This window comes from Chinchilla lanigera, unplaced genomic scaffold (assembly GCF_000276665.1).
Source record: "Chinchilla lanigera isolate Chin_1 unplaced genomic scaffold, ChiLan1.0 scaffold00025, whole genome shotgun sequence".
NCBI classification, from domain to species: domain Eukaryota; kingdom Metazoa; phylum Chordata; class Mammalia; order Rodentia; family Chinchillidae; genus Chinchilla; species Chinchilla lanigera.
The window spans coordinates 5758945-5783490 of NW_004955426.1; the positions used below are offsets into that span (position 1 = coordinate 5758945).

The 24546-nt window shown below is 51.0% G+C and overlaps 1 protein-coding gene across 1 annotated transcript in view; it reads right to left on the reverse strand.

The window, feature by feature from the left end:
• The window catches only part of Myo10 (myosin X), a gene marked incomplete in the record, with an annotated part of 159551 nt that overhangs the window by 33179 nt on the left and 101826 nt on the right, over positions 1-24546 (reverse strand). The window contains 2 exon segments of the mRNA XM_005386137.2: positions 3330-3444; positions 3534-3658. Of these exon segments, the coding sequence (XP_005386194.2) occupies positions 3330-3444; positions 3534-3658 (240 nt within the window).

Sequence of the window (24546 nt, forward strand, 5' to 3'; positions counted from 1 at the left end):
GGGAGAAATATGGCCTCGTTGAGTTGGGGCTTTTGGGGGTAGTAGTATTTGGGGGAGGAGTTTTGTTTTGAGACAGCATCTCGCTGACTTTGAACTTGCAGCAATCCTGCTGCTTCAGCCTTCTGAGTACTGGGCTGCAGCCCTATGCCTCGTTTGGGGGTAAAGTTTTTTCTCTCTGTCCTGTTTGCTGCAGACTCCCGAGGCCAACTTTTCTAGAACAGTGCTTTTTAAAGGTCCCACCTGCCAAGGAGTAATGCGGGTGTAAAATCCAATCAGGATATACCACAAAAAAGAACTCTCTCTGTGAAGGCCCTGGAATTCTCCTGTGTTGTCACTGGGCGCTGAGACACGGTCCACAGCCCAACATGCGTTCTCCAGGGTGCAGAAAGACCCGGGAGGCTGTAAAATGTCATCTTGCCATCATGGGGACACCTCCTTTTCATGCCTGCTAATCAATTATGAGCAGAGTATTTTGGCTTCCAAAACTTAAATGTGCATAAAAATAGCAACACTAAGGAGATAACCTACTGGGTATGGTGGTGCATGGCTGTAATCTCAGCTGCTCAGGAGGCTGAGGCAGAAGGACTGCAGGCTCAAAGCCAGCTGGGCAACTGAGTGAGACTCTGTCTCAAAATAAAATAAAACAAGGGCTGGGGATGCTGCTCAGCCCCCCTGGGTTCAATTCCCAGTACCTGTAAAAGAAAGAAGGAAAGGAAGAGGGAGAAGGAGAAAGAGGAGAAGCTAATTTGTGTGAGGCCCTGGGACTGACCCTCAGCACACACACACAGAAAGTAAATAAAGATACCAATGATTCTGAGAGCTGAGTTGGTGCTGTGTGCCTGGCATCCGGACACTCCTGAGGCTGAGGCAGGAGGATGCTGTGAATTTGAGGCTAGCCTTGGCCACATAGCGAGACTCTGTCTCAAAACACAAAACAATCTGAAAACTGAATTTGAAGTGTGAATTGAAGCATCTCAGTTCAGTCACACACACACACGAATTGGGACTAAGTAAACTGGAGCTATTCTTGGGTACTTGTGTCAGAAACAAAAAGGGGCTGGGCATGTAGCTCTGTGTGAAAGCCCTGGGCTCATCTCCAGTTCCACAAAGGGCAAGAAAAAATCCCTGAGAAACTGGTGCCCAATCCACCCCTGCTTTTCTGCTGAGTCAGTTCGGAGGCCTTGCTGTGCTGGGGTTCCGTCCTCCGGAAAGGTCCCGCTTCTGTCTGCCCTTGCTGTGAGGTCTGTGTAGGTTCCGCCCTTGGGCCAAAGAGACAAGGTGTCACCTGCCGTGAGCTGATGTTACAGCCCCACTGCTGGCGTGGGATGGAAATTCCCGTACCGGAAGATCCCGAAGTCCATGAGGCCTGGTGGCAGCCCTCGCCGACACGCACACTAGTGAATAATTAAATGGAGCTGCTGACCAAGGTCAGCGCTGTGCAGGACACACAATTCCAGGCTTTGTGTTTGCAGTCCCTTTCTGTGTTTCTACTGGAGGAGCTTCCGGCCAGCCTCTGCTTCCGCTTCCAACTCCTCACCCATCAACACGTAACTCGCTTATTAGCTCTCCCCGTCTGCAGCGCTTCCCTGACGGCTGCAGGCCACGGGGGTGGTGGGGAGCTGCTCTTCTGGAAAAGCGTCTCCTTACTTGGTAAAGATCACACCCTAGGGCCAAGCCCGCCAGCTGCTTTCGGTAATTGTCATCAGCACGCCAGCAGAACGTAGGTGTCTTGTCCTCCAGCCACAGTCAGCTGGGGACAGCGGCCACATCTTGGTGCCTCGTAAGCACCAGCAAGTCCCCGGCCCGGTGGCCTGGTTTCCAGAATGCAAACCGAAGGTGCAGGTGGTTGGCACTGGGCACAGAGCGGAGATGGGTGATGGCCAGGGTGAGTCGTGAAGATCTTTGCAGAAGGCGATGAGACAGGAAGGGGTTCTCGCTATGGAGTCCAGCCAGGCTGGCCCTAAATTCAACGTATAGTACAGGTTGGCCTTGGACTCACAGCAGTCCTCCTGCCTCAGCCTCCAGAGTGCTGGGATTGCAGGCGTGCTAGATCATGCCTGGCTTCAATTCTTTTTGATTTAAATAAAAGTCGAGCAGGTTTGGCTGCACTGGTGAGAGTTCCCTGAGCCACTTTTTCTAGAGCCTCCCTAGAGTGAAGAAGCCCAGCCTTGCCCGCCTTGCAGTTGTTCAGCAGGACGGACACCAAGCAACTCCGACAAGGGCACTGTGTAGGACAATCAGGTCTTCGGGGCAGCAGCGGGGCAGCGCGTGAAGTGTCACGGCAGAGCTAAGCACAGGCACACGCGAGGTGACGGGGGTGGCACGGAGAAAGTCAAACACAGACCCATGGTCAGTGCATCTGTGCCAAGACCTGAAGGCTGTGCTGGCCGAGGGAGAAGAGCCGGTGATGAGCACTTCCGATGGCCCCGAGGCATCTGCTGGCTTCACTAACAGCCCACAGAGGGGAAGACAGGGGTCACCGCCTCCATCTCAGCAGACCAGAGCAGGAGTGCTGAGGCCAGCCTGACCCACACAGTGAGACCCTGCCTCAAAACGCCCCCAAACCTACAGACACAAGGTAGCTTGAGTGGCAACTGTCGATGCTTTTCTGACCTGCAGTGCCACAAAAGGGGCAGGAGCCTCGAGCTTGAGAACCAGCTCTTTGGAAGACGCTTGAGATCCCCCTGCCAGGCCCCAGCTGCCTGTGTTTGTGTGTGGAGGACACTGGTGTTGTCCCCTTGTGATGAGACACTGCGGGGTGTGGCGTGCAAGAGCAGAAAGCCACGTGAGAATTCTGGCAGTTCCCTGACACGGGAGGAAGTGGCCGTATCACTGATTCAATGGCTAATTTGTGGTGCGCGGGTGTGGCCGCTCTTCTACCCTCTGTGCCCATCTGGATTGAACCCAGAGTTGCTGCCCTGAGCTACATCTGCGATCCTTTAAAATTTTTTTTTGTTTTAAATTTTGAGACAAGGTCTCATTAAATTGCCCAAGGAGGCCTTGGAGGATTTAAGCTTGCGATCTTCCTGCCTCACCCCGCTAAGTGCTAGGGTTACAGACATGCACCACTGCACCCAGCTCTACTTTTCGCTGTTTTGGATTTGAGTTTTTGGCAGCCTCTGAGAGCTCAGACTATCTGCCAGCCTCCTGCATAAGAGCTGCTAGGGTGGCAGGGGCAATACCCAGTGTGGCTGACAGCCCACGGGTAGGAGCTGGGTCTCACTGCTGAGGAGCTGGGTGCTGCCCAGTGTACCCGAGGCACTCAGTCACCCTGCTTCCCCGCTTCCACACCAGGCTGCTGGCTGTGGGGCAGCTTCCTGGCCCCTCACCTTGGTCTTCCCGAGCTGCCACTCGCCGCTGGAGGCATCATAGAGCTGCAGCAGCGCCGCGCACCGCCCACGCACATCCTCGGGCAGGGCCAGGTTCCTCGCCAGCACTTTATACCTGCAGAGTGAGACCCCTGGGTCACCCCCTGCAAGCGTCCCTGTTTCCTCCCAGCCCTCCGAGAAGAAAGGGGACCAGTCAGAGCTCGCCTTTTGTAAAAATCCTGGAAGGGCCTCCGGACAGCGTAGCCGGCCTTGCGGATGCGCACGGTCTCCAGCATCCCCGAGTAGCGCAGCTGGTTCAGGACGACGGCCTGGTCAAAGTGGTCTGGCATCTGCAACAGACAACAGGTGGGGTGGAGGTGGGTGAGACGGAATTAGGAAAGGCTGCTGGGCATCCTGTCATTCCCACTTGCAGGGAGGCTGAGGCAGGAGGATCAAAATCTGAGCCCATCAAGTCCCTCTGTCTCAAGGCAAAAAACACGGGGCTGGCTATCTCTCAGCGTGAAGGCAATGGGTGCATTACCCAGCACAAAAGAAAAGAAAGAATCAAACATAGAGAAAGATTCTAAACAAAATACAAACTGCAGGCTGGACAATGAACCCTTGAAGACCCATGTCACCCAGCTTCAGCAACAGTGACCCCACCCAATCTTGTCCCACCCACAGCATACCCAATCCCACTCTTGATATTTCTGGAAGAAATCCCAGTCTTCATAACATCTATTAGTACGTATTTTTGTATGGGTCACATTTCATGTAATTGTAATACCATTATCATATCTTGAAAGAAACTAATAATTCCTTAAGATAAATATCCATGTTCAACACCATCCAGTCTCTCAGAAACCATAAATGAACCAACATTTTAGAACTCTTTTTCAAAGAATAGTGTCATAAAAACACCACTTTGTTTTGCTTTTCCATGTCATTTTCAAATGCGTTTTTGAGCTAAATAGTACTGTAATCAGTGCAGGGAATATACACACTCACACAGAGGAACGGGTGGAGAAAAGGGACAAAAATGCTAGCCAGTGGACAAACGAGGTGAAGAATTTAAATATGCCTAAGTTCTAGCCAAAACCCGCGCTCACGGAGAGTCCTGTATACATGGAGAGAGCCCAAGAACACAGAAATTAAAGACAGGAAATCGAACCAAGCCTTAGCCTCTGCCACTTACCCACTTATCTGCTCAGTGGCCAAACTGGTATTGCTGCCGGAACAATACTTTTTTAGGGCAAAGGAAAAAAATGTGGGTCATTTCCCATTCACTGCAGTTTGGATGATGAGTCACTTTTTAATCCCACCACTGATTGCCTTTAATTAACTTGTATTTTGTTCTTCTGCACAACTCAATTAGAGGATTAAACAACGCACAATAGCGTGTAATTGTTTAAAAGTACAAAAGACGCACGGAGTTTCACCTGGAGCCCTTCAAAAACGCGGTTGGTCGAGAACTCACGATCAGCTGGGAGCCAGGTTATCCCACACTTTCCAAACCAGCGAGAAAGAGAGTTACATCTCGAGGCAGCCGCTGTCTTTGAGGGCCGACTTCTCTCAGAAACTCTTCCGTGAACAGTGGTCAGGCTGTCTTTACCCAGCACTGCTCTACCCAAGCGAGCCAGCCGACTAAGGCAAACAGCCCAAACGTGCGGCTTTGATTTTAGTCTTGATTGCCTGAACTGTCCTTAGAAAAGCAAGACGTGCATAAAAAATACGGAGCCAAGAGCCCCTTGGGGAATATTCGTGCGTTTCTGCTCTAAAGACCAAAGGTGGCGGGTAGTCACTGTCCTGCGGCCGGGTGTTTACTGGGGACTCTCACCTGCCCGGCTGCAATCTACAAGCAGAGGACAGTGAAAACCCAAGACCACCCCACTCCGATACATTCGTAATAACCAAAGAAAGCATCTCAATTTAACCATGTGAAGCTGAAAGATATTAATTCAGAATACCTCTCTCCAGCCTTCACTGCTCGCGATCCAGGCTTTTTGCCCCGTAAACGCAGTCCCTGTTGACTAAAGTGCATGCGATTCCGTGGCCGAGCACCAGAGTTATTAAAACTGTCTAAGAGACAGGACTGAGCTTGTGACACTCACCATCTCCCGGGACGGCTGTCTGAGGGGCATTCCCGGAGGCTCTCCGGCCAAAATTCATATGGAAAACAACTGCCGCCCTGACCTTTTCCCCACTGCTAAAGCCATGGAACAATAATGAACACCATTCCTGAGCTTTAAAAAGTGCCCGGTCGCCATGGCAACGCCTGCCCGGCGGGCTAATTAGTGTGGTGCGGCTGTAGGGTTTGATACAGCTCGAAGGAGGGGGCCGCTGGGAACGGCCACTGGTGCTGGATCCCCGCCTTTGTCCCTCGGCTCCTTCCTAGTAATCCACCCGGGGAGGGGGATCTGTAGGCCCATGGTCACCCTGGGCAACCCACCCCACGGTCACGAGGGGGCGAGCCCAGCTTTTCATTGGCGGCCGTCTGTTCAGGGGCAACTTCCTTTTCTGGTGAATTTAACTTGCAAAGATGTCACAGTGGGAGGTGGCACAGGGAGGACCTAAAGGCATTTCGCCTTTCAAGACTTCGCTCCTGCGCCCCAGTGCCGACTGGGACGGCGCTCCTCCCTCAGTTCACTCCCACAAGGCCGCCTGCGGGGAGCTACCAGCTGGGTGCTGGGTGACAAATAGGTTAGAACTTGGAAGGAACAGCTCCAGTGCTGTGTGATTATGGCCCCCAGAGTCCCAGCTGGATGTCCTTAGTGAACAGCTATTATACACCTACTATGTGCAAGGCTTTGTGACTCATGTTCTGGAAAGACAGAGAGCTGGGGGTGGATTTGGGTTTCCAGGGTCCTGGGGTTCAGGAGGGTGCCGGGTATGCCTAGGAGACAGGCGCAAGCCTAGTATTACGCCATTCTAAAGATAAAATTCCTTGGGAAGGCAGCAGTATTTTGCCAAGTGCCTAGAGTGGAGACTGGTCCCCCATTTTCATCTGTTATACAGCGAAAAGCGATTAACTGTGGCTGGGGCTGGGGGAACGGTGACTCACACCTGTAATCCCAGCACTCAGGAGGCTGAAGCAGGAGGTTTGCCACAAGTTCGAAGCCGACTTGAACTATACGAGCAAGACCTTGTCTAAGAAAAAAAAAGTGATTAATGTGAAGGACCTGAAAGAGGGCAAATCCAGCCTGGGTTGTTAAAATGCTGGTGTGGAAGGGCGCCCCTGCAGGAAGCAGCATGAACAAAAAAAGGCGACGAGACCGGGGCTGAAGGTGACACTAGGTTCACGCTGAGGGTCACTGTCCCAGGGGAGGAGCTCCTGAAGATGGACAAGGGCTCTTTGGCATCAGCAAGAACCCTGGAAACCAGACCCTCACCTGCCAGAGGACTGCAGGGTCTCCTTGGATGCCACGCCCACTGTGGATATTAGCAGCCCGAACAGGAGGGACCACTGAGGGCCCGCAATGCCTGGGGTCTCCTCACGTAGCTTTCTGGGGAAAGGAAGCTACAGAAAGGACGTCACAGTCTCTTTGTGTAGGGGAACAATGGCCCTCACACACAGCCTGCGTTCTCTGGGTGCGCGTGGAAGCACATGTGTTCACGCAGGCGTGCGGAGATGCGGGGGACACCTGCTTAGCGGGTTCCTGCACTGGGGGTCGGGGAGAGAGCCCCCAAAAAGACAGTGAGAAGACTGGACTGCCCTAAATGAAGGAGACACTCTCACGGAGATGGTGGACTGCTTCAGTATGATTACACGGATACAGCACCTTCGAGGACATTTCAGAACAATCATTTCTTGCAAGGGAAATAAGATCCAGAATGGGTTCTGGAGGTTCTGTCAGGAAGAGGGAGAAGGTGGTCAGAGGAGCAGGGCCCTGAAAAATGCAGATAACCTGTACGTGACCACCGAGAAGAAAACTGGCTCCAGGATTCTGCAGGGACACCAGAAGTCTTGGGTCCTCTGAGCCTTACACAAAATGGCTTAGTAGAGGCCTGGTGTGGTGGTTATGCCTGTAACCTCAGCACTCTGGGAGGCTGAGGCAGGAGAATCACAAATTGAAGCCTGGGCAACTCAGCAACATGAAGATCCTACCTCAGAAAGAGATAGGTAGGGGTGGCTGTGGATGTAGCTCAGTGTGAAGGTTTTGGGTTCGACCCTCAGTGACACACAAGCACGTATGCACAGGCTTACTAGGACTGGGGGTACAGAACAGTGGTAGAGAGGTAGGGTGCCTGCCCCCAGTACACAAAGCGGAGTTTTATCCCAAGCTTGGGGGTGGAGGGGTGGTTAAAAAGGGGTCACGTTTACACACAACCTATGCACGCCCTCCTCGATGTACCATCTCCAACACTAAGTGCCGTGCAAACAGTTACTGTACTGAACTCGTGGGGATACGGACAAGAAAAAAGCCCATACATCTCAGTGCAGATCCATTTTTTTTTCCATGAAATTTCAGTCCGCAGGGAGTTGAGCCCGTGCATGAGAACACCAAGGACACCATGGTCCGCAGGGCAGCTCTGCAGGTCACAAAGCAACGGCACCCACACAGGCTACGAGAATCCCAAGAGCAAGAACAAGCACAGAGGCCTCAAGGAGTCCATGCGTGAACGTTCAGAGCCGGAATCCACAGAAGCAGACGCCAGACTGCTGGCGGCCGAAGGTGAGGGGCAGGAGGATCTGTACTGGGCCGGACAGCTCTGGGGCTGGGTCTCCTTTTCAAGAGGAACAACATACTCCGGATGGACCGTGGTGATGACTGCATGGATCAGTGATTATTTTAGAAACCACCGAGTTGCACATTTTAACTGAGTCAACGGCATGCCATGTGGAGTCTCCCTCAAAGAAGTGTTAGAAGAAAAAAAGAGGCATTTAAAATGGACAGGAAGGGGGCTGGGGATTTAGCTCAGTGGCACAGCGCCTGCCTGGCAAGTGCAAGGTCATGAATTTGATTCCCGGTACCAGAAGAAAACCAAAAAAAAAAAAAAAAAAAAAAATGGACAGGAAGGGATGCAGGCAGGAAGACGTGTGCATCCCGAATGAAATCTTTTTAGTTTCAGCAGTCGGGTGTGGTGGTACACACTTGCAACCCCAGCACTCTGGGAAGCTGAGGCAGCAGGATCGCCAAGTTTAGGCCCAGCCTGGGCAACGTAACAACTTATGGAAACCTGTTCCAAAATTTAACAAATCAGAAAAGGACTGGGGAATGCAGCACAGTGTGAGGGCCTGGGTTTAATCCCCAGGATATCCCCCCCGTCCCATATAGCTAGTTTTAATTTGCACTCAGGTTAAGTTCATTAGAATGAATACAATTAGAAAAACTTCTTTCCACACAATCTGAAATACACGAATGCAGAATGCCTAGATAAAAACAAGTGATAATAGCAGGCTAAACTCTGGACAAAGATCCACTAGCGGCAAGCCTTGCTTTTGCTTCTTAAAATTTAAATAAAGGCCAGCCCAGGTGCTGGGAACTAGGGACCCAGGGCCAGGGGAGCTGCTCTGTAAAGGAGACAGCAGCATGTGTGCGGACGGACGCCCCGTGTGCCCGAGAGCCGCCTGGCCGCCTGTGACTCCGTAAATGTTGCACAAGGACGGCAGGAAGCGTGACACCCGCTCACGGTGAGGGGAGAGTCCGGCTGTGGACGCGGGAGGTTCCTTCACTTCCGAGTGTTGCAGAACCACAGCACCAAGCCAGGAGTCCTGAGCTCCGCCCGGGAGCAGGCGGGTGGGAATCTCAGCCCCACAGCACTGGGCTCAGCCAGGGCTGGTCAAGGGGTCAGGCTCTCTGGCCCCCGAGGCAGGTGTCACACGTGCACAGAGGAGGCACTGGGGGCGAGACAGGGTCAGGGGATGGTGGGAAACCCAACCCGGCTGCAGGCCTGCAGCCTAAAGAACACCTCGCACACTGCTCCCTGCACCCACGGAGCCCGCACCACTCCGCTCTCCTCCAGAGCGGCTCTGAGCACCAGCACAGGGTCATCTCGTAAAAACTTAGTTTGAAGGGAATAAATGATTCTCTCGAGGAGAAATGACATGTTTTAACGGACTTAAGTTTATAAACAGGTCACTCTCTATCATTAACTTAAGTCCCATCTTCTGCCAAAGAAAAATTGAGGCAGGATAAAATAAACATGGTGATCAAAAGAGAAAATAGGAGCTTGTCATGATGGCCCATGCCCGTCATCCAGTACTCAGGAAGCTGAGGCAGGAGGGCCCCTGCAAGTTTGAGGTCAGCCTGGCTACATACAGTGAGTTCAAGGCCAGCCTGAACTACATAGCAAGACCCTATATGGGGAGGGGGGTGCACATTATTTCCCTCTTTTGCCTTGGCTGACAGGAAGCTCAAAGCTGAATTTGTCCACAATAGGATCTGTCATTAAACAGGTTGTTTATTTTTCTTCAATCTTTGAATACCTTTTTAAAAATGACTTTTCATAGCTATTCATCAATGGATGCCTCAAGTCCTTTAAGAAACATATACTAAGTAAAATAACCGTAACATGAATAAAAACATTATTATCATTATTTTTTAAAATCTAGTATTGTATCCTCTAAGATCTGCTGTTCATTATTCCACGCTTCAACTTCAATTTCAAATTTTGTGATTTTAGAGAAAACTTCCAAGCCTTGAGTTTGGAACTGACAGCTCTGAAAGGGAAGGACCCCAGGTACACACTCACTGGGCTATAGGAGCCAGGAATGTCTAAGGTGGGGACAGCCGCCTTCAAATCACACAGCATTGTCACACAGAAATGTGCACGGCGCGGCCCCGGTGGGCTGTTATTACACTCGCAGAGGAGAACACTGGAAGCGAGTGTGGGCGTCGTGTTAAAAGCAATTTAATGTTTGCTGAAATCCAGCAATTAGATGGGGTTGCAGCTCAGCAGTAGAGCGCTTGCCCAGCAGGCACGAGGCCACGTGTTACCACCAAAAATAGAACAATTAAGAAACTAACCCTGAAAGAGTCCCGCAAATCTGAAAACCAATACTGTATGTGAAACACACTTGCACACATCGGAGCCGGGCAGGGTGGCACACGCCTGCAAACCCCGCTCTTGGGAGGCTGAGGCAGAAGGGTCCCAATGAATTTGAAGCCAGCCTGGGTTAACACAAATGCCATCTCAAAAAAAGCCCCAACCCTGGGCTTTGTATCCATAGGACAGCTCTCAAAGCCATGAAAACTTTAGGGAAAAGGTATAGATGGAATCTAGGCACAGAATGTGCTCTGTATTGTAACGTTCCGGGCAGACTCTCCAATGTCTTTTAGAAAGACACAGTCTGAAGATAGTACAGTAGCACCAAAAGGAATCTTAGGAACCCATCAGTCAAGCCGATTTGGTGTAATTACTACAAGTGATTTAAAAGTCACAATTTTAGCAGGGTGGTGTGGCACTCATCTGTGCCCAGGTACTGATAAGGCTGAGGCAGGAGGATCCCTTGAGCCCAGAAGGTCAGGGCTAGCTTGGGCACCATTTCAAGACCCTAGCTCTAAAAAAAAAAAAAAAAAAAAAAGACACCCACAGTTTCAAGGGCCAAGCCACAAAGATAAGAAACTGGTTCACTACACTAAGTTCCCCAGACGGCAGAACACAGGAAAAACAACTAAACAAATTAAACCCTTGCAAAGCTGAATGGTAAACGCCACGCACATCTGACCCCGGTTACTCCTGTCTCCTGGGATAGGCAGCCCGGCAGACCCCTGACTTTGCACCTCAGTTTTGATGGCTGACAGCGTCCCTGTGTCCTCAGACCCACGGTGGCTTCGTCTGGTCTCCTCCCTCCCACTTCGGCACCTGCTAAGCGCGGCGGCATGCAGGGACCTCTGAGACAGCACAGGGGACGGCGCACTTGGAGAGTGACAAAGGGGACCAGGGAGGGCACCTGCTCATGACAACACATGTAGCAACGGCCGTGGCTACTTTACCAACAAGTAGAAGAGTAAACATGACTTATTTCAATACACTGAAACGTGTGCTCCAAGCCTTCCCCAGTCTGAGCAAATGCAGGGGGAAGTGTGGGAGCCCAAGCAGGGCACGGCCGCCCCGTGGCCCGACTGGCGGGCGCAGGTGCCGGGGAGCCAACATGCTCTGATCGAAAAGGGCAGTAAGTCCTGACCTGGCCACACAGGGGACCCCGGGCAAACAGGTGGCCACGGAAAGCCACATGAAGGACCCGTGTAGGACACCGACAGATGGCCTCCTGTCCTAGCTCAGAAAACATGTTCTTCAAACTGTCTTTTCAAACTCCCCCACCCCACAGGCAGACTCACGCAAAGGGAGCTGCCTGACATTTTAAAATGAAGTAAAGAGCTCTAGTCTCCTTGCAATGTGTCCAACGTGAAATACTTCAGCTTTACCCACACACACATTAGGTCTGCAACCCAGGCACTCGTTACACAGCCCGTAGAGTGAGGCTCGTCCACCAGAAAACATGGAAATGAACGAAAAGAGCCTCGCATGATTCTGTATTTGATAAGCAGATTATAAAAGGAGAGAGAGATCCTGCAATTAACCTCACAGGCGGCATTTAACAGAGGAGGCAGATTTGTGTTTCATTACCCTGTGAGATATATTCCTACCACAGCCAACTTCAAAGACAAACAAGCAAGCCTTACCTTTTGATAATCCATCTTCAATTTAAGCAGCAGAGGACTCCACAAGAATTTAGCATAAGCCAATTACGTGACACTCATAAAATACAATCCCGGCCCCACATAGACTGAGAAAGTCTCACCGGGGAACTCCCATCCCCGCCTCTTACTAACCCACAAGCAGCACCCTGCACAGAATCACAATCTGTATTTGCTTTCTTTGCTACATCAAACCCTCCAGCGCTGGGGTGCATGAATACATATGGTCGGATAAGAAGCTGATCACGCTCTGAACCTCGTTCAAGAGCAGGTTACTAAAGCAGCAATATAATTTCCCTGACCTTGACACAGGCAGTAAACAAAAGCCAATTAAGCAGGAGACAAAGGTTCTTTGTACTTACCCCAGTCATTGCAGTCTGGGGCTGTTAAACATTGTACACAGTTGTTGCCACTCGCTAGTTTTCACGTTTTGTGAAAAGCGAAGAAGGCGAAGCGAATTTTCCAGGTGGAAAAGCCAGCCCCCCAGGTGAGAACAGGAAGCCGAGTGGTTCCATGACTTGCAAAAGCCGGGCTGTGGGTCGGTCCTGGGGGTCAGGTTACAGGGTATGGAAATTTCTCACCACCAAGGACGGCCCTCCAGCCGCACCCCTCAGGCCTGGGGACAGAGAGCCAGGCAGAAGGCTCAGTTCAAGTTGGGAGCCGGGGGGCGCTTTCCTCGGAGCCACCGGCCCTGATGCCTAATGGGACACACACACACACACACACACACACCCCTCCTCAGGCACAGCCTTGCCCTGCCACACTGCAGCTCGAGAACGTCCAGCACATGCCAAGTGGTAAAAAGGCCTCAGTGTCATGAAACTCAAGGCCCTAAAATAGGACTCCAAGGTGCCTCTCCGCTAAATGCACAACCCCTATACTTTATTCCAATTATAGATAATTCTAGTTGTTTCTGGACTAAAGCGCTCACTTCCGGTCTTCAGCCTGAAGCTGGCTCCTGCACCCGAATTCTGCAGGCTTTCACTGTGCTGTCTGATAATATTCGGGGGTCCCTCGAGCCTGGTTGTGGTGCCACGCACGGCCTTCTCCTCCCCCGGGTTCCCAGTACACGCTGCCCTCAGCTGGTGGGGCGACTGTGATCACTCACATTGTGCAATTTTGGGAACCCAATGGACACATCCTCATGAAGTTCCCACTAGAGGTCATGTTTGAGGAGAAGAGCTGAGCTGCGTGCATCTTTGAGCTGCCTCGTGTGAGAACTGACATACCAGGTACACCATTGCTGGAGTACTGCATACGTAAAATAGCAGTTTTGTCTGTGGCTACTTCTAATGTATTTGTTTACACTCAACAGATTTTTGCTTCTTACAGATTTTCAAGAGATGAAAATGTTCTTCATTGTTTAAAAAGTGTATCAGGCTGGGGATATAGCTCAGTGGCATAAGCGCCTGCCTGGCAAGTGCAAGATCATGAGTTCGATCCCCGGTACAGCAAAAAGTAAAAAGTATATCAGTCTATACAACTATAGCCAACTAAATTTTGACAAATGAGAAAAGATAATTAAGTTGAGAAAGTTTCCTAAATAAATGGTTGCGGAATAACTGGATTAGCAACATGAAAAATGCAACCTAGATACAGACATTATGAATTGTATAAAATTTAACTTCAAATGGATCGTAGACTTATGTATGCAACAAGAAACACAAAACTACAAAAATACTAGAAGAAAACACAGAAAATAATCTTAGGTGACCTTGGGTTTGAGGATGACTTAGATATAATTCCAAAAGCCCTGTATACAAAAACAAAAGCTAAGAAGTTTAATTTCATTAAAATTAAAACTTTTCTCTAAGATACTGTTAAGATAATGGAAGTACCTACCGTAGAGACTTGAAAACAGTTGAAAAATAGGTATCTTAAAAAAAAAAGAGTATATCAAAGATGTGTTTAAAAAAGACACTTCTCCAAAGAGAACATAGAGCTGGTTATTCAGCATATGAACAGTTGTTCAACATTACCGGTCACTAGGGAATTATAACCTGAAATAATAAGGAAGAACCGCTACAAATCTATTAAAATCATTAAAATCCAAGAACCTGATACTGAATGCTGGAAGGATGTAAAGCAACAGAACTATCACTTAGCTTAGAGCTTGCTGTGTAGCTGGATTTTTGGTTTGAACGATAGTTTCTGGCAAAGCTCAACAGGGCCTTCATACAAGATTCAGCAACTACACACTGGCATTCACTCAACTGAGTTGAAAACTTCTGTTCATGCAAAACCCTCCACATGGACAGTTACAGCCAATTTACTCCTAACTGCCAAAAACTGGAAGAGATCAAGATGCCTTTCAATAAGAAAATGGTCAAAATCCCCTGTGATACATCCGCACAAAGGCATTTATTCACAGATTTTAAAAAAGATGGCTCTATCAGGAGGAACCATTAATGCTGACCCGAAGTAGCCATGTACTATTGGATCCCATAGACACTCTGGAAAAGGCAGAGAGCAGAAAGGTTAGTGGTTGCCAGGGATAAATAGGCCAACAGGAGCGCTTTCGGGTAGTGAAATGATCCCGCAGGCTACTGCAGCAGTGGATCCATGGCACCATTCATTTGTTAAAACCCCGCCCTTTACAGCACAAAGTAAACCTGCGCTGAAACCAAGAGATAATGGTGTGTGTCCTGAAAGATTCGAAATGTATTCCAGATGCACAGATCAACCTCACGGAAAGGTGTGTGTGTCGGGGGGGCTGCTGTTAATAAACAGTTATTAGCTTACAACAAAAAGATGCTGGACGATGCTGTTAGTCGTCTCCCTGGTGGTGTGCGCTGGCTGTTCACATACTGATTTGGAGCCTGTGTGCTGGAATCGTACAATTCAACAATTGGGGGGCCAAGCTTCTGGCTACTGGAATGAGCCTGTTCCGAGAGAACCTAAGCGAAACCAATTCTGTCCAGCTAGGTTTGATTCACTTTCACACAGAAAAGCTGAGACTCTCGGGATCCTGCAGTGGGTGCAGCTGTGACTCCTGCGGCTGCATTCTCCAGGAGGCCCCCCGCACAGCACTCAGCACCCGGTTGTTCCCCTGAGTTACTCACAGGACACGACTGCCTCTGTGGGAAATGGGTCGCTGCAGGATGTTGCAAAGAAATTTTCAGGGGAGGGAGTAATCAGGACAGATGCAAAAGATACAGGCAGATTACACTGTGTCTTTGTTACCCGTAACTAACATACTGATGTTACACAAAAGAATAAAGCCTGTGGAGTGTTTGCTTTTAAATCAAAATACAGAACTGGCATTGAAACCTCCCAGCTCTCCTGCAGAAATCCTCACTCACGTCTGCTTCCATGCATGTAAATCGTATGTGTTTAAAAATACTTTGTTTTTTAAAAAATGCAAATAAAAGCACTGCACATTTTGCCCCTTGTACCTAAAGAATCCTGAGGAGGTTCCTACCGAGACACGTGGGTGCCCCGCCTTTCCACAGCCGCATCTACGCAGGCACTAGGGCGCTAGGACGCTAGGGCACCGTCACCTACTTTCCTCCTGCTAAATCCCAACTGCAGGGCCTGAGAACCAACAGACACCACGTCTTTGTAGTGTCAGAATCCCTGCCGATCCCGCACCGCTCGGCGGACCATAGAGGCGTCTCTCCTTAAGGGACAAGACCAAGAACACAGTGTCCCTGTGTGGGTGACCTGCTTCTGTTCTGGTGCAGGACTGGTGTGCACCCGGGACTCCAGGAGGGCAAGTACAGTACCAGGGACAGCACAGGAGGCCACACCTGTGACACTAAAGCCAGCGTGCGCTAAGGATGCCGGCTGAGGCCTGCACGGCCTTTACTGTCAGTCACTCGATAGGGTAGGCATCGGTGTTGTCCATTCACGGATGCACAACCGGAAGCACAGGAAGGGGAATTAATGCGTCGGGGGCCACAGAGCTCAGCCAGGAGTCACACCCAGGTAGCGTGAACCCAGCCCCTGAGCCTCGGAGTCCCAGCGCCACAGCTGCACTGGCACTCCTGCAAGGTGTGCGCTCAGGAGGGCAAAGAGGGTGCTGCATCTTCACGGCACTCGGCCTTTAACAATGGAGTTATTTCCTGCACTTGTTTCCTCCATGAAATCCCTCACAATAGCTTGCTTGGTAGCAAACCAAAATAGAAATCTACTTCTGAGGATTAAAACTGAAACGAGATCCTAACACATTCAGTTAACACAGGGCTTGGCCAAGTGCAGCGGGGAGCCATGCCCACTTGCCACCTGCTTTTGTAAATAAAGCTTTATTGGAACACAGCCACTCATTGTCTACGGCCCCCTCACAGCACAAGGACAAAGCCTGAAATACTTCCTGGCTTGCCAGTTACGGAAAAAGCGTGCTGATCCTTGAGTTAAAGAACAAAAGCCAAGGCTGGGCGTGTAGCTCAATGCTATTGCCCAAGCTCACTCAGGATGCAGGCGAGGTCCCTTTCCAACTCCTGTGCTGCAAAAAGGAAGGAAAGAAAAAAAAGAAAAAATAAAAGCCAGGCAAAGGGGACGTTCAGCTGGTGTAAACTAAGTTGTGCTCTAAAGGTAATAAAAATAAGATTCCAAAACTTGTATGAAAGCAAAGTAAAATATCTCAGTAATTCTGAGACCTTCTTCCTTCCTGAGATAACATTATATATATAAAAAATTTTATGAAATGATTTTCTTTTCATCTTTTTGAGACGTATTTTGAGGGTCTCACTATGCAGTTCAGGCTGATCTTGAACTCACTTTGTAGCCTAGTCTGGCCTCAAACTTGCAACGATCCTCCTGCCTCAGCCTCCCGAGTGCTGGGATCACAGGCGTGCGCCATCACACCTGGCTCTTTTCATTTTAAAACATGGCTACTGGGAAGGTTTTCTTCATGTGACTCACATTATGTGTCTCTTACACAGGGCACCTCTAAGAAATTACAGCTCTGCTCCATCAAGACTTGGACAGTAAGCTGGAATGAAGGGGCACATCTGTAATCCCAGCTACTTCGCAGTTTGAGGCAGGAGGATCAACAGGTTTGAGCCCAGCCTTCACAATTTAGGGGGACACAGTCTTGAAATAAAATTTTAAAAGGGCTGGGGATGTAACTCTGTCAAAGTGCTTGCCTAGCGTGCAAGAGGACCTGGATTTGATCCTCAGTAACATCCCCCGAAACAGACCCGGAGAGTACAAGAATAACAATGTTTAAAATTATAACCCTATTTGCACGTGTTTGACTTGTACAAATGCACTGTCCAACTATTTTAATACAAATCGAGAGACTAAAACCTGTTACTCCTGGCCAACGACATGATTTATTATTCAGAGATAAATGGAAACATTTGAGCAAAAAAATGAGGGCTAGAAGAGACCTTGTGAACACTTCTCAGGAGGTGCAGGAGTCTGAACAAATAAATTACACATGAGAAACTGCCTCTGACTCCAAATGTGCTAAGTCTAGGACCTTGTAAATGGAGGCGATGATTCTCAGACAACATACACTACACTCTCTCGGCACATTTATACTGTATTTAATTTTATTTATTTATTTATTTATTTATTTATTTATTTATTTATTTATTTATTTATTTATTTTTAGGTGCCAGAAATTGAACTCATGACCTCAGGCTTACCAGGCAAGTGCTTATGCCACTGAGCTATATCCCCGGCCTTGTATTTAATTTCTGAAGTCAGCCAAAAGATTCCTTAGGACATTACATTTTTGTCATGTGGTTTTGTTTTGTTGCTTGTGTTCTGAGACAGGGTCTCGTCATGTAGTCTAAGCTGGCCTTGAACTCAGAGTGATCCTCTTCCCTCAGCCTCCTGAGTGCTGGGATGACAGCCTTGTGTGATTTTTAGACAAGTCTTGAACCTGACATCCTCAGTGTTATGTAATGATGAGAAAGAGCCACTCAGAGAAGTTCTGACAAAGCCAGACTGACAGGTGACTGACAACAGCCGGGCACGTCCATGCATCCCCTCCCCAAAGAGCTGAGGAAACGCACGTTCTCCCTTGATATGGCCCGGGACCCTCTCTGGCCCTAGTCCTGCAAACCCTGCGGCCGCCACCCAGCTGGTCCTGAAAACCTCACAAGAGCTGTGAGCCACACCTGCCGCACATCTGGTGCCAGAGCCCAGCCGCCCTCCCTTCCCCTCTATTTCCTGCCTTTCTCCCAGACACCTGCTCTGGGCCCGCCCTGTGCTCAGTGTCCTGCCCTGCCCAGGCCTCCTGCCTTAGGCCTACTCCCCTGGCCCTGAGGCCCCGTATGGAGACACGGGGCGCTGAGTCGTGCAGACAGAGCCCCTGGCTTTGCTAGCAGGGCCTGCACAGCTCCCCATACTGCAAGGAAAGCTGTGCCCTTCTTCCGGAATGAAGGTAAAACAGCAAGCAACGTGCTGGCATTTAAACCGGACGGATCTGCACCAGAGAGTCCATGGTCTTTAGTTCTGAGACAGGATCTCGCCGTGTAGTTTGGGCTGGCCTTGAACTCAGGCAATCACCCGACCCCTCCAGCCTCCACAGTGCTGGGATCATGGGCACGGCCTGGATGATTCTGCAGTGGGGTCCATCAGCACCATGTGAAAGGACTCCAACTGCAGCCCAGGAGAGGGAGGTCATTCCACCACCAGAACTCACTCCTGTCAGACACTGCCTTCCTGGCTTCCTGCGGAGTGAGACTCGGCCACAGGCCCCAGTCCTGGCCCTGGACCCCGGCAAAGAACCTGGACCGGGGAGGTGTGAGAACACCCAGGGGCTCCTGGGAAAGTTTTTCCCTCCTAATAAAAGAAAACCCAAGCACTCTCTTCTAGCCCAACATGATGCTTATTTCAAGATTGATATTTATTCTGACAGAAGAAGGACTTTGCTCACTTTATTCCAGATGCAACCCCAAGGGCATGATGAGTACTCAGAAAACATTCCTCAAGAAAACTGGATGATGCTCTTAGAGGTCATGAAGGCTGCCGCTACGCCAGCCACTTTGCAAATGTGAGGAAGGAGACACAGGAGCAGAGCAAATCCCTGCGATGTGGCGCCTCTAAACAAATGCTTCCTATCAGATGTGGCGTTTATGCACATTAACTGCACGGGTGACTGCTTTGTACAGGGGGGACTGCAGGGTGGTGAGGGTGTGTGACGTACCTGTGCGGCCTGCTGCTCAGGAAGGAGAGCCTTCAAGGGAGGCGGGGTAGGCACCCCAGGAAGGGGAGGCTCCCTGCCACAGGGTGGGGCTCGTAAAAGCCACCAGCTCTGGAGCAGCAGGTCCCCCTCTCCGCCCTGACAGGGACACCGTCCTGCGCTCATTGTGTAGCCAAGCGGACACTCAGGGTGAGGCACTTGGCTACTGCACAGAAGTACAATGTACAGATATCAAAAGCCTCTCGGGCCGTGGGACAGGAGCAGGTTCCCGCCCCCACCCAGGACACGAGACACAGGGCTGGACAGCAACCTTCAATTTTCAAGAGGGCGTAAACATCTTTTTTCTTTTTACCTCTTACATTTTTCTTGGCATGTGTGTGAAGTTTAGGTCACAGACATTCAGAGAGTCAGCAATTTAAAATACGTTAAAAGATGGATCGACTGCAAATGTGTATGAATACAAATTTTCAGAACTGAGACACAAAGGACACCAAGAGTGACTTCAAACGCGCTGCAGGCCGGGTTTTGGGTGCCAGCGGGGATCAGGGTATGGGGACTGCTCAGCCTCAGCACCGAATTTATAGCAAAGCAGGGCAAGAGACTCCCAAGGAAAGGGGTGGGGAGCAGGCCAAAGCCCGGAGGAGGCTGAGCAGCTCAGCCCTGTGCAGACCCCATCTCTCTATGACGCCGCCCATGCAGCCCGGGCCAAGCAGCTGTGGTCCAGCCAGGAGCCTGAACCTGGTTACCCTGGCAACGCATCCCCACCTGGGTCCTGCATCACTGTTCAGCGCCCACCTCTCCCGCCCTCTGCACAGGTCAGGAGCCTCGATCCCGGTTGGACCCCAAAGATGGTGGGGCTTCAACATGCAGACAGGATCTCTGTGACCGCTCTGAGGCAGCCGGCAGGGAGGCCCCACCCGCCCCAGGTCGGGATGCGGACCGATCCGGTAGACGCGGATCTCTGCGATGTGATGTTAGTATCCCCACCAGTCACGTCAAGGGGCAGAGTGAAGCAGCACATGGGTGACAGTCACCAGAACATGCCCACTGGCTCCTTGCTTCAAGGTGTCTGACTGCTGCGGACACAGGACTCCAACCCTCGGGAGGAGGGACTTCATCATACTTAGTTTGCTTTTTATTTTTTTGGTTTTTTTTGGTTTTTTTCCGGTACTGGGAATCGAACTCACGACCTTGTGCTTACCAGGCAGGCGCTGTGCCGCTGAGCTAAATCCCCAGCCCCTCATCATACTAATTTAAAAAGTGAAAACCTGTGCTGGGTGTGGTGGCAATGTCAGCAGTCCCAGCACCTGGGGAAGCTGATGCAGGAGGATCACCATGAGTTCAAAGCCAGTCTGGGCTACATGGTGAAATCGTGTCCAAACCAAAAAACAAAAAAACCCAACCCAAACCAAACCAAAGTATACACAGGACCACAATGATTCTCAGAGACAAACTTAAAGTAACTGACTGACTGGGGCATCTGAACTCTTAAAAAGCGAAAAATTGCGCCAAATAGGGGCCGAATACAAGAAAGGGCACGATGCGGCCAGGTTCATGCTGGAGCCCGAAGGGGCTTAGCGCGTCAGTCACCCCCTTACCCGCTTACACGGGGAGAAACTCAAAAGAGCGGACAGGGGTGTACGGACACGGGCGTGCGCACACCCTCACCACACGCGGTGAGCGTGCTGAAGACGCGGAGGGAGGAGGTCGCCTGGCCCCGGCGGAGTGGGCAGTGTGAGGAGCGCGCTTGCTTACGCTTACTCTGCTACAAACGCAGCAAGGCTCAAGTCACAGTGGAAAGCAGCCAGCCTGCCACCGCAGCCAGTATCTGTTCAGTATAAATTAGAAACACCACGAAGTACTGCGCGAAGGGGTCCTCCTCTACGCTTTCCTGCGCATGTGTGGCATCAGGAACTCCGATCTGAGGCCACCAAGGAATGAAAACATTAGAACCGTAGACAGAGCGGCACAGCGCCTGCTTGGTAAGCACAAGGTCCTGAGTTCGACTCCCGGTACCAAAAAAAAAAAAAAAAAAGAGAGAGAGAAACGCAGACAGGACCTGTTCGGCCTTTCACCACTGTATTTTTTTTTTTTTTTTAACCACTGCATTTCTGCACCAAAGCTCGATGCACTGTAGTTACCAAGCGCAGTGGGCCTCTCTACTGCCCCCTGTAGGCCCTGCCTGGAAGGGCAGCTGGCGACGCCCCCAGCCCCGGGGCCAATCCGTGTTTCAGGAGCGCAGGTGTGCAGCTGCAGGTCCGGCTCCCGAATGTTCCCAGGCCACCTTTGCAGTGCCACGCCTCCCAGCAGCATGCTGGGGCAGGTGGCGTGGCTGCAGGCCAAGTGAGTCGCCAGAACAAGCGGCGATTGTGTGGCGGTTAATTTTTTTAATTAAGCACGAGGAGGGCAAGGCTTTCACCCTGTGGACCTTGGCAAAGCCCCGAGTCTGTATCGTCAACCAGGAAGTGCGTCTAGCACGCCCCAGATAGCAGCAGACTGAGCCCAGGGGCCCATCTGCTGATGCAATAAGCTGCACACAGGCCCAGCCCACGAGGTGCCTGGGACACGGTGGCGGGCAGCTTTTGTGTCCTTTCGCGCCTTAGGTACCTGGCCCGGCGCCCTAACGGGCCGTGTGACGACTCCGGCCATCTGAGTCCCCTTCCACCGGGGTGCGGGAGCTCAGGTGCCCAGCGGCGAGGTCCCTGTGGCGCCAAACGCAAGGCCACCCCTGCACAGGTGACGCACAAGGCGCGCGGCCCTCCTGCAGGTCCGCCAGCCACAGCGAAAGGAGCCGCGCTTTCCCGCTGGCTCCAGAGATACCACAAACAGGACGCCCTTTCTTTCTTTCCCTCTCCTGTCTCTCTCCCTGTTTCGGCTCAGCAACATTTCTCAGTCCTCCACTTACACACTGTCGTAGCTTTGTTTAAACTTACCCGGTTTCCTAAGGAAACTATCAACGCGTGCGTCAAAGATTTCACACTTAAATCAGGGTCCTGTCTACCTGAGGTCCTGCTTTCTGAGCCATTACGCGTACGTGTCCCTCACTTTCTTCTTTATCTGAAGAGATCCCTAAAGAGACTGACTTTTACAGGGGACAGCTGTACTCTGCTGCATGTATCAGCGGAGAGGAGGACAAAGGTGCTACAGGGTCTCTAACCGGGGAGTCCAAGGGCATCGCGGCGCACGCTCGCACTTCCGCTTGGCCGTGTTCCTGTCAGTGAAATACCACAGTGCACGCTAACGAGCTGCTCTACCCTTTCAGAGTCCGCCCGAAACTAGGGCAGCGATCGTGGGAACGCAGCTGGCCCCGGCCGTTACACGGGGCTGCGCCGCCACTACTGTGAGGACCCCAGCAGCGTCCAGCACTCCTTCCAGGAAGGGGGGTGCCACGAGAGGCACAACAAGGGTGCTAAGTGACGCCCGAGCCTGTACTTTCACCATGCACCTCACGGTGAAAGACAAAGCTGAAAGGAATAACGAATACCGTGATAAAAATTAACTCGTGTGCAGAGGTTATTTTTCTTGACAGCAAATATAACGGGGGGGGGGGGCAGGAAATAATCAGCATGGGACGGCCTGTCTGACGACATGGGGGACACGGTACTAGCATGATGGCTTCTAGCGGTGGACGCCAGGGCTCCACAGAGCTGTCAAGACCCCAATGTCAGCAGGGCGCAGGTGGAAGAAGCTCCTGATCCTGATACCAAAGAAAAGGGTTCAACAGAACTGCCTGTTGGAGAGGTGGCGGAGGGAAGGGAAGGATGTACACTCTTCAGTGGCCGCCTTTCAGCTCACAGGGCTGGCCCGCACGGGCGCAGGAAGCCCGACAGCTAGAAGAGAACAGGCTGGTTAGGGTGCTGCGGCAAGAGCTTCAGGCAGAGGGAGAGGCGGGCGTGGTACTCACCAGCCAGGAGCGGCAGGAGCCAGCAGGTGCGGGGGTGAGGCTGAGCCCGCCTGAGGCACAGCAGCCAGTCAGAGCAGGGGGAGGCCCGCTGGAGGGGACAGGAGGAGAGGCGGTTGGGGCAGGGCCTAGGCGGGCCAGCAGAGGCACTGAGGTAGGGGGTGCCAAGGGCAGCAGCGTTAGGATGAAAAGTAGCCAGGTTTGGAGGTGCACACCAGTCATCCCAGAACTCAGGAGGCTGAGGCAGGAGGATCAAACTGAGTTCCAGGTCAGCCTGCACTACACAGTGAGACCCTGTCTCAAAAAAATTAAACAAAAAAGAAATGAGAAAATGATGAGGGACTTTTAAAAACTTTTTGGGGAGTGAGAGACCACTGCTCAAGGGAGGAGGACAGTCAAGATATTCACTTCCCTTTTTTGTTGTAGGTAAATGACTTTTTTTTGAGACAAGGTTTTATTATGTAGTCCAAGCGGGCCTTGAACTTCAAGTGAGCCTACTGCCTCAGCCTCCTGAGAGTGCTGGGATTCTAGACATGGCCCCTACACCATGTGGTAGGTATAGGAGTGCGTGTCTCTGTATCTCCCAAAGCAGACAAGAGAAAGTTGAAGAGAAAGACTTCCCACGCAGGGACGTGGGTGGCAGTGAGGCCTTTCGGTGGCTTCTTCTCCAGTAAAGTACTGTAATTTTGACTGATGGTACTGTATAGCGCAGTGCTGTAGCTCTATGCTCTGTTATACATCACAGTACTGCACGTCAGAATCATGCAAATAAAAGCAAAGCCATCAAGTTGTTGTTTCCTTTGACCACTTCTTTGATCCGAATGTTGTAATGTGCATACTACACACAATCCTCACTGAGCGACCAACCCTTTAACAACCTGGCCACAGGCTCAGAGCTCGACTGTGGAACGAGGAGGGCCTGCAGACACTGCACGTATTTCCTCCTGGCTGTTCAGCCTTCACGAAGGGCGGCTGGCTGTGTACACGCAGAGATCACTGTCCTAACAATGTGCACATCCGATTCCGCAAACGGACTTCCCAGAATTGCAGGAAATAGCATTTGGGCAAATAAACAACACCGCATTCTTTGCAACAACAAATAAAGGAAACTATAATGGAAACTTGACTTTACAGCATCGCCAGGGAGAGAATCCTACAGTCGTGGCAAAGGGACAGGGATAATTCATGGCGTGGTTTAGAAAGCAGGCTACAGAGCTAAGGCAGCTTACGATCCCAGTTTGAAGGGCAAGTGTGCAGATACAGTAAAATGCAAACAGGGTGAACGTATGGGCAGTTATAATTTTAAGAACATTGAGCATATTTCCCAGATATTTTATGATCAGCTCGCCAGGATGCCCTTAATGCTAGAAGTGGGAGGGGGTGAAAACCGGCCGTTCTGGTGGCGGCATCTGTATGGAGGCTGCTGTTCTTTGTTGTTCATTTCTGACTGGCAGGGAAAGAGCTGGCCTGGGGAGGAAGGAGAAAACTTCCTCCAGGAAGAAGGGGGAACACAGGGAAACGTTGAGGGGCAGCAGGAAGCCCAGAGGGTCACCTACATGTGTGTGAGAAAACCCCGGTGCGGGGGGCCCGGCACTC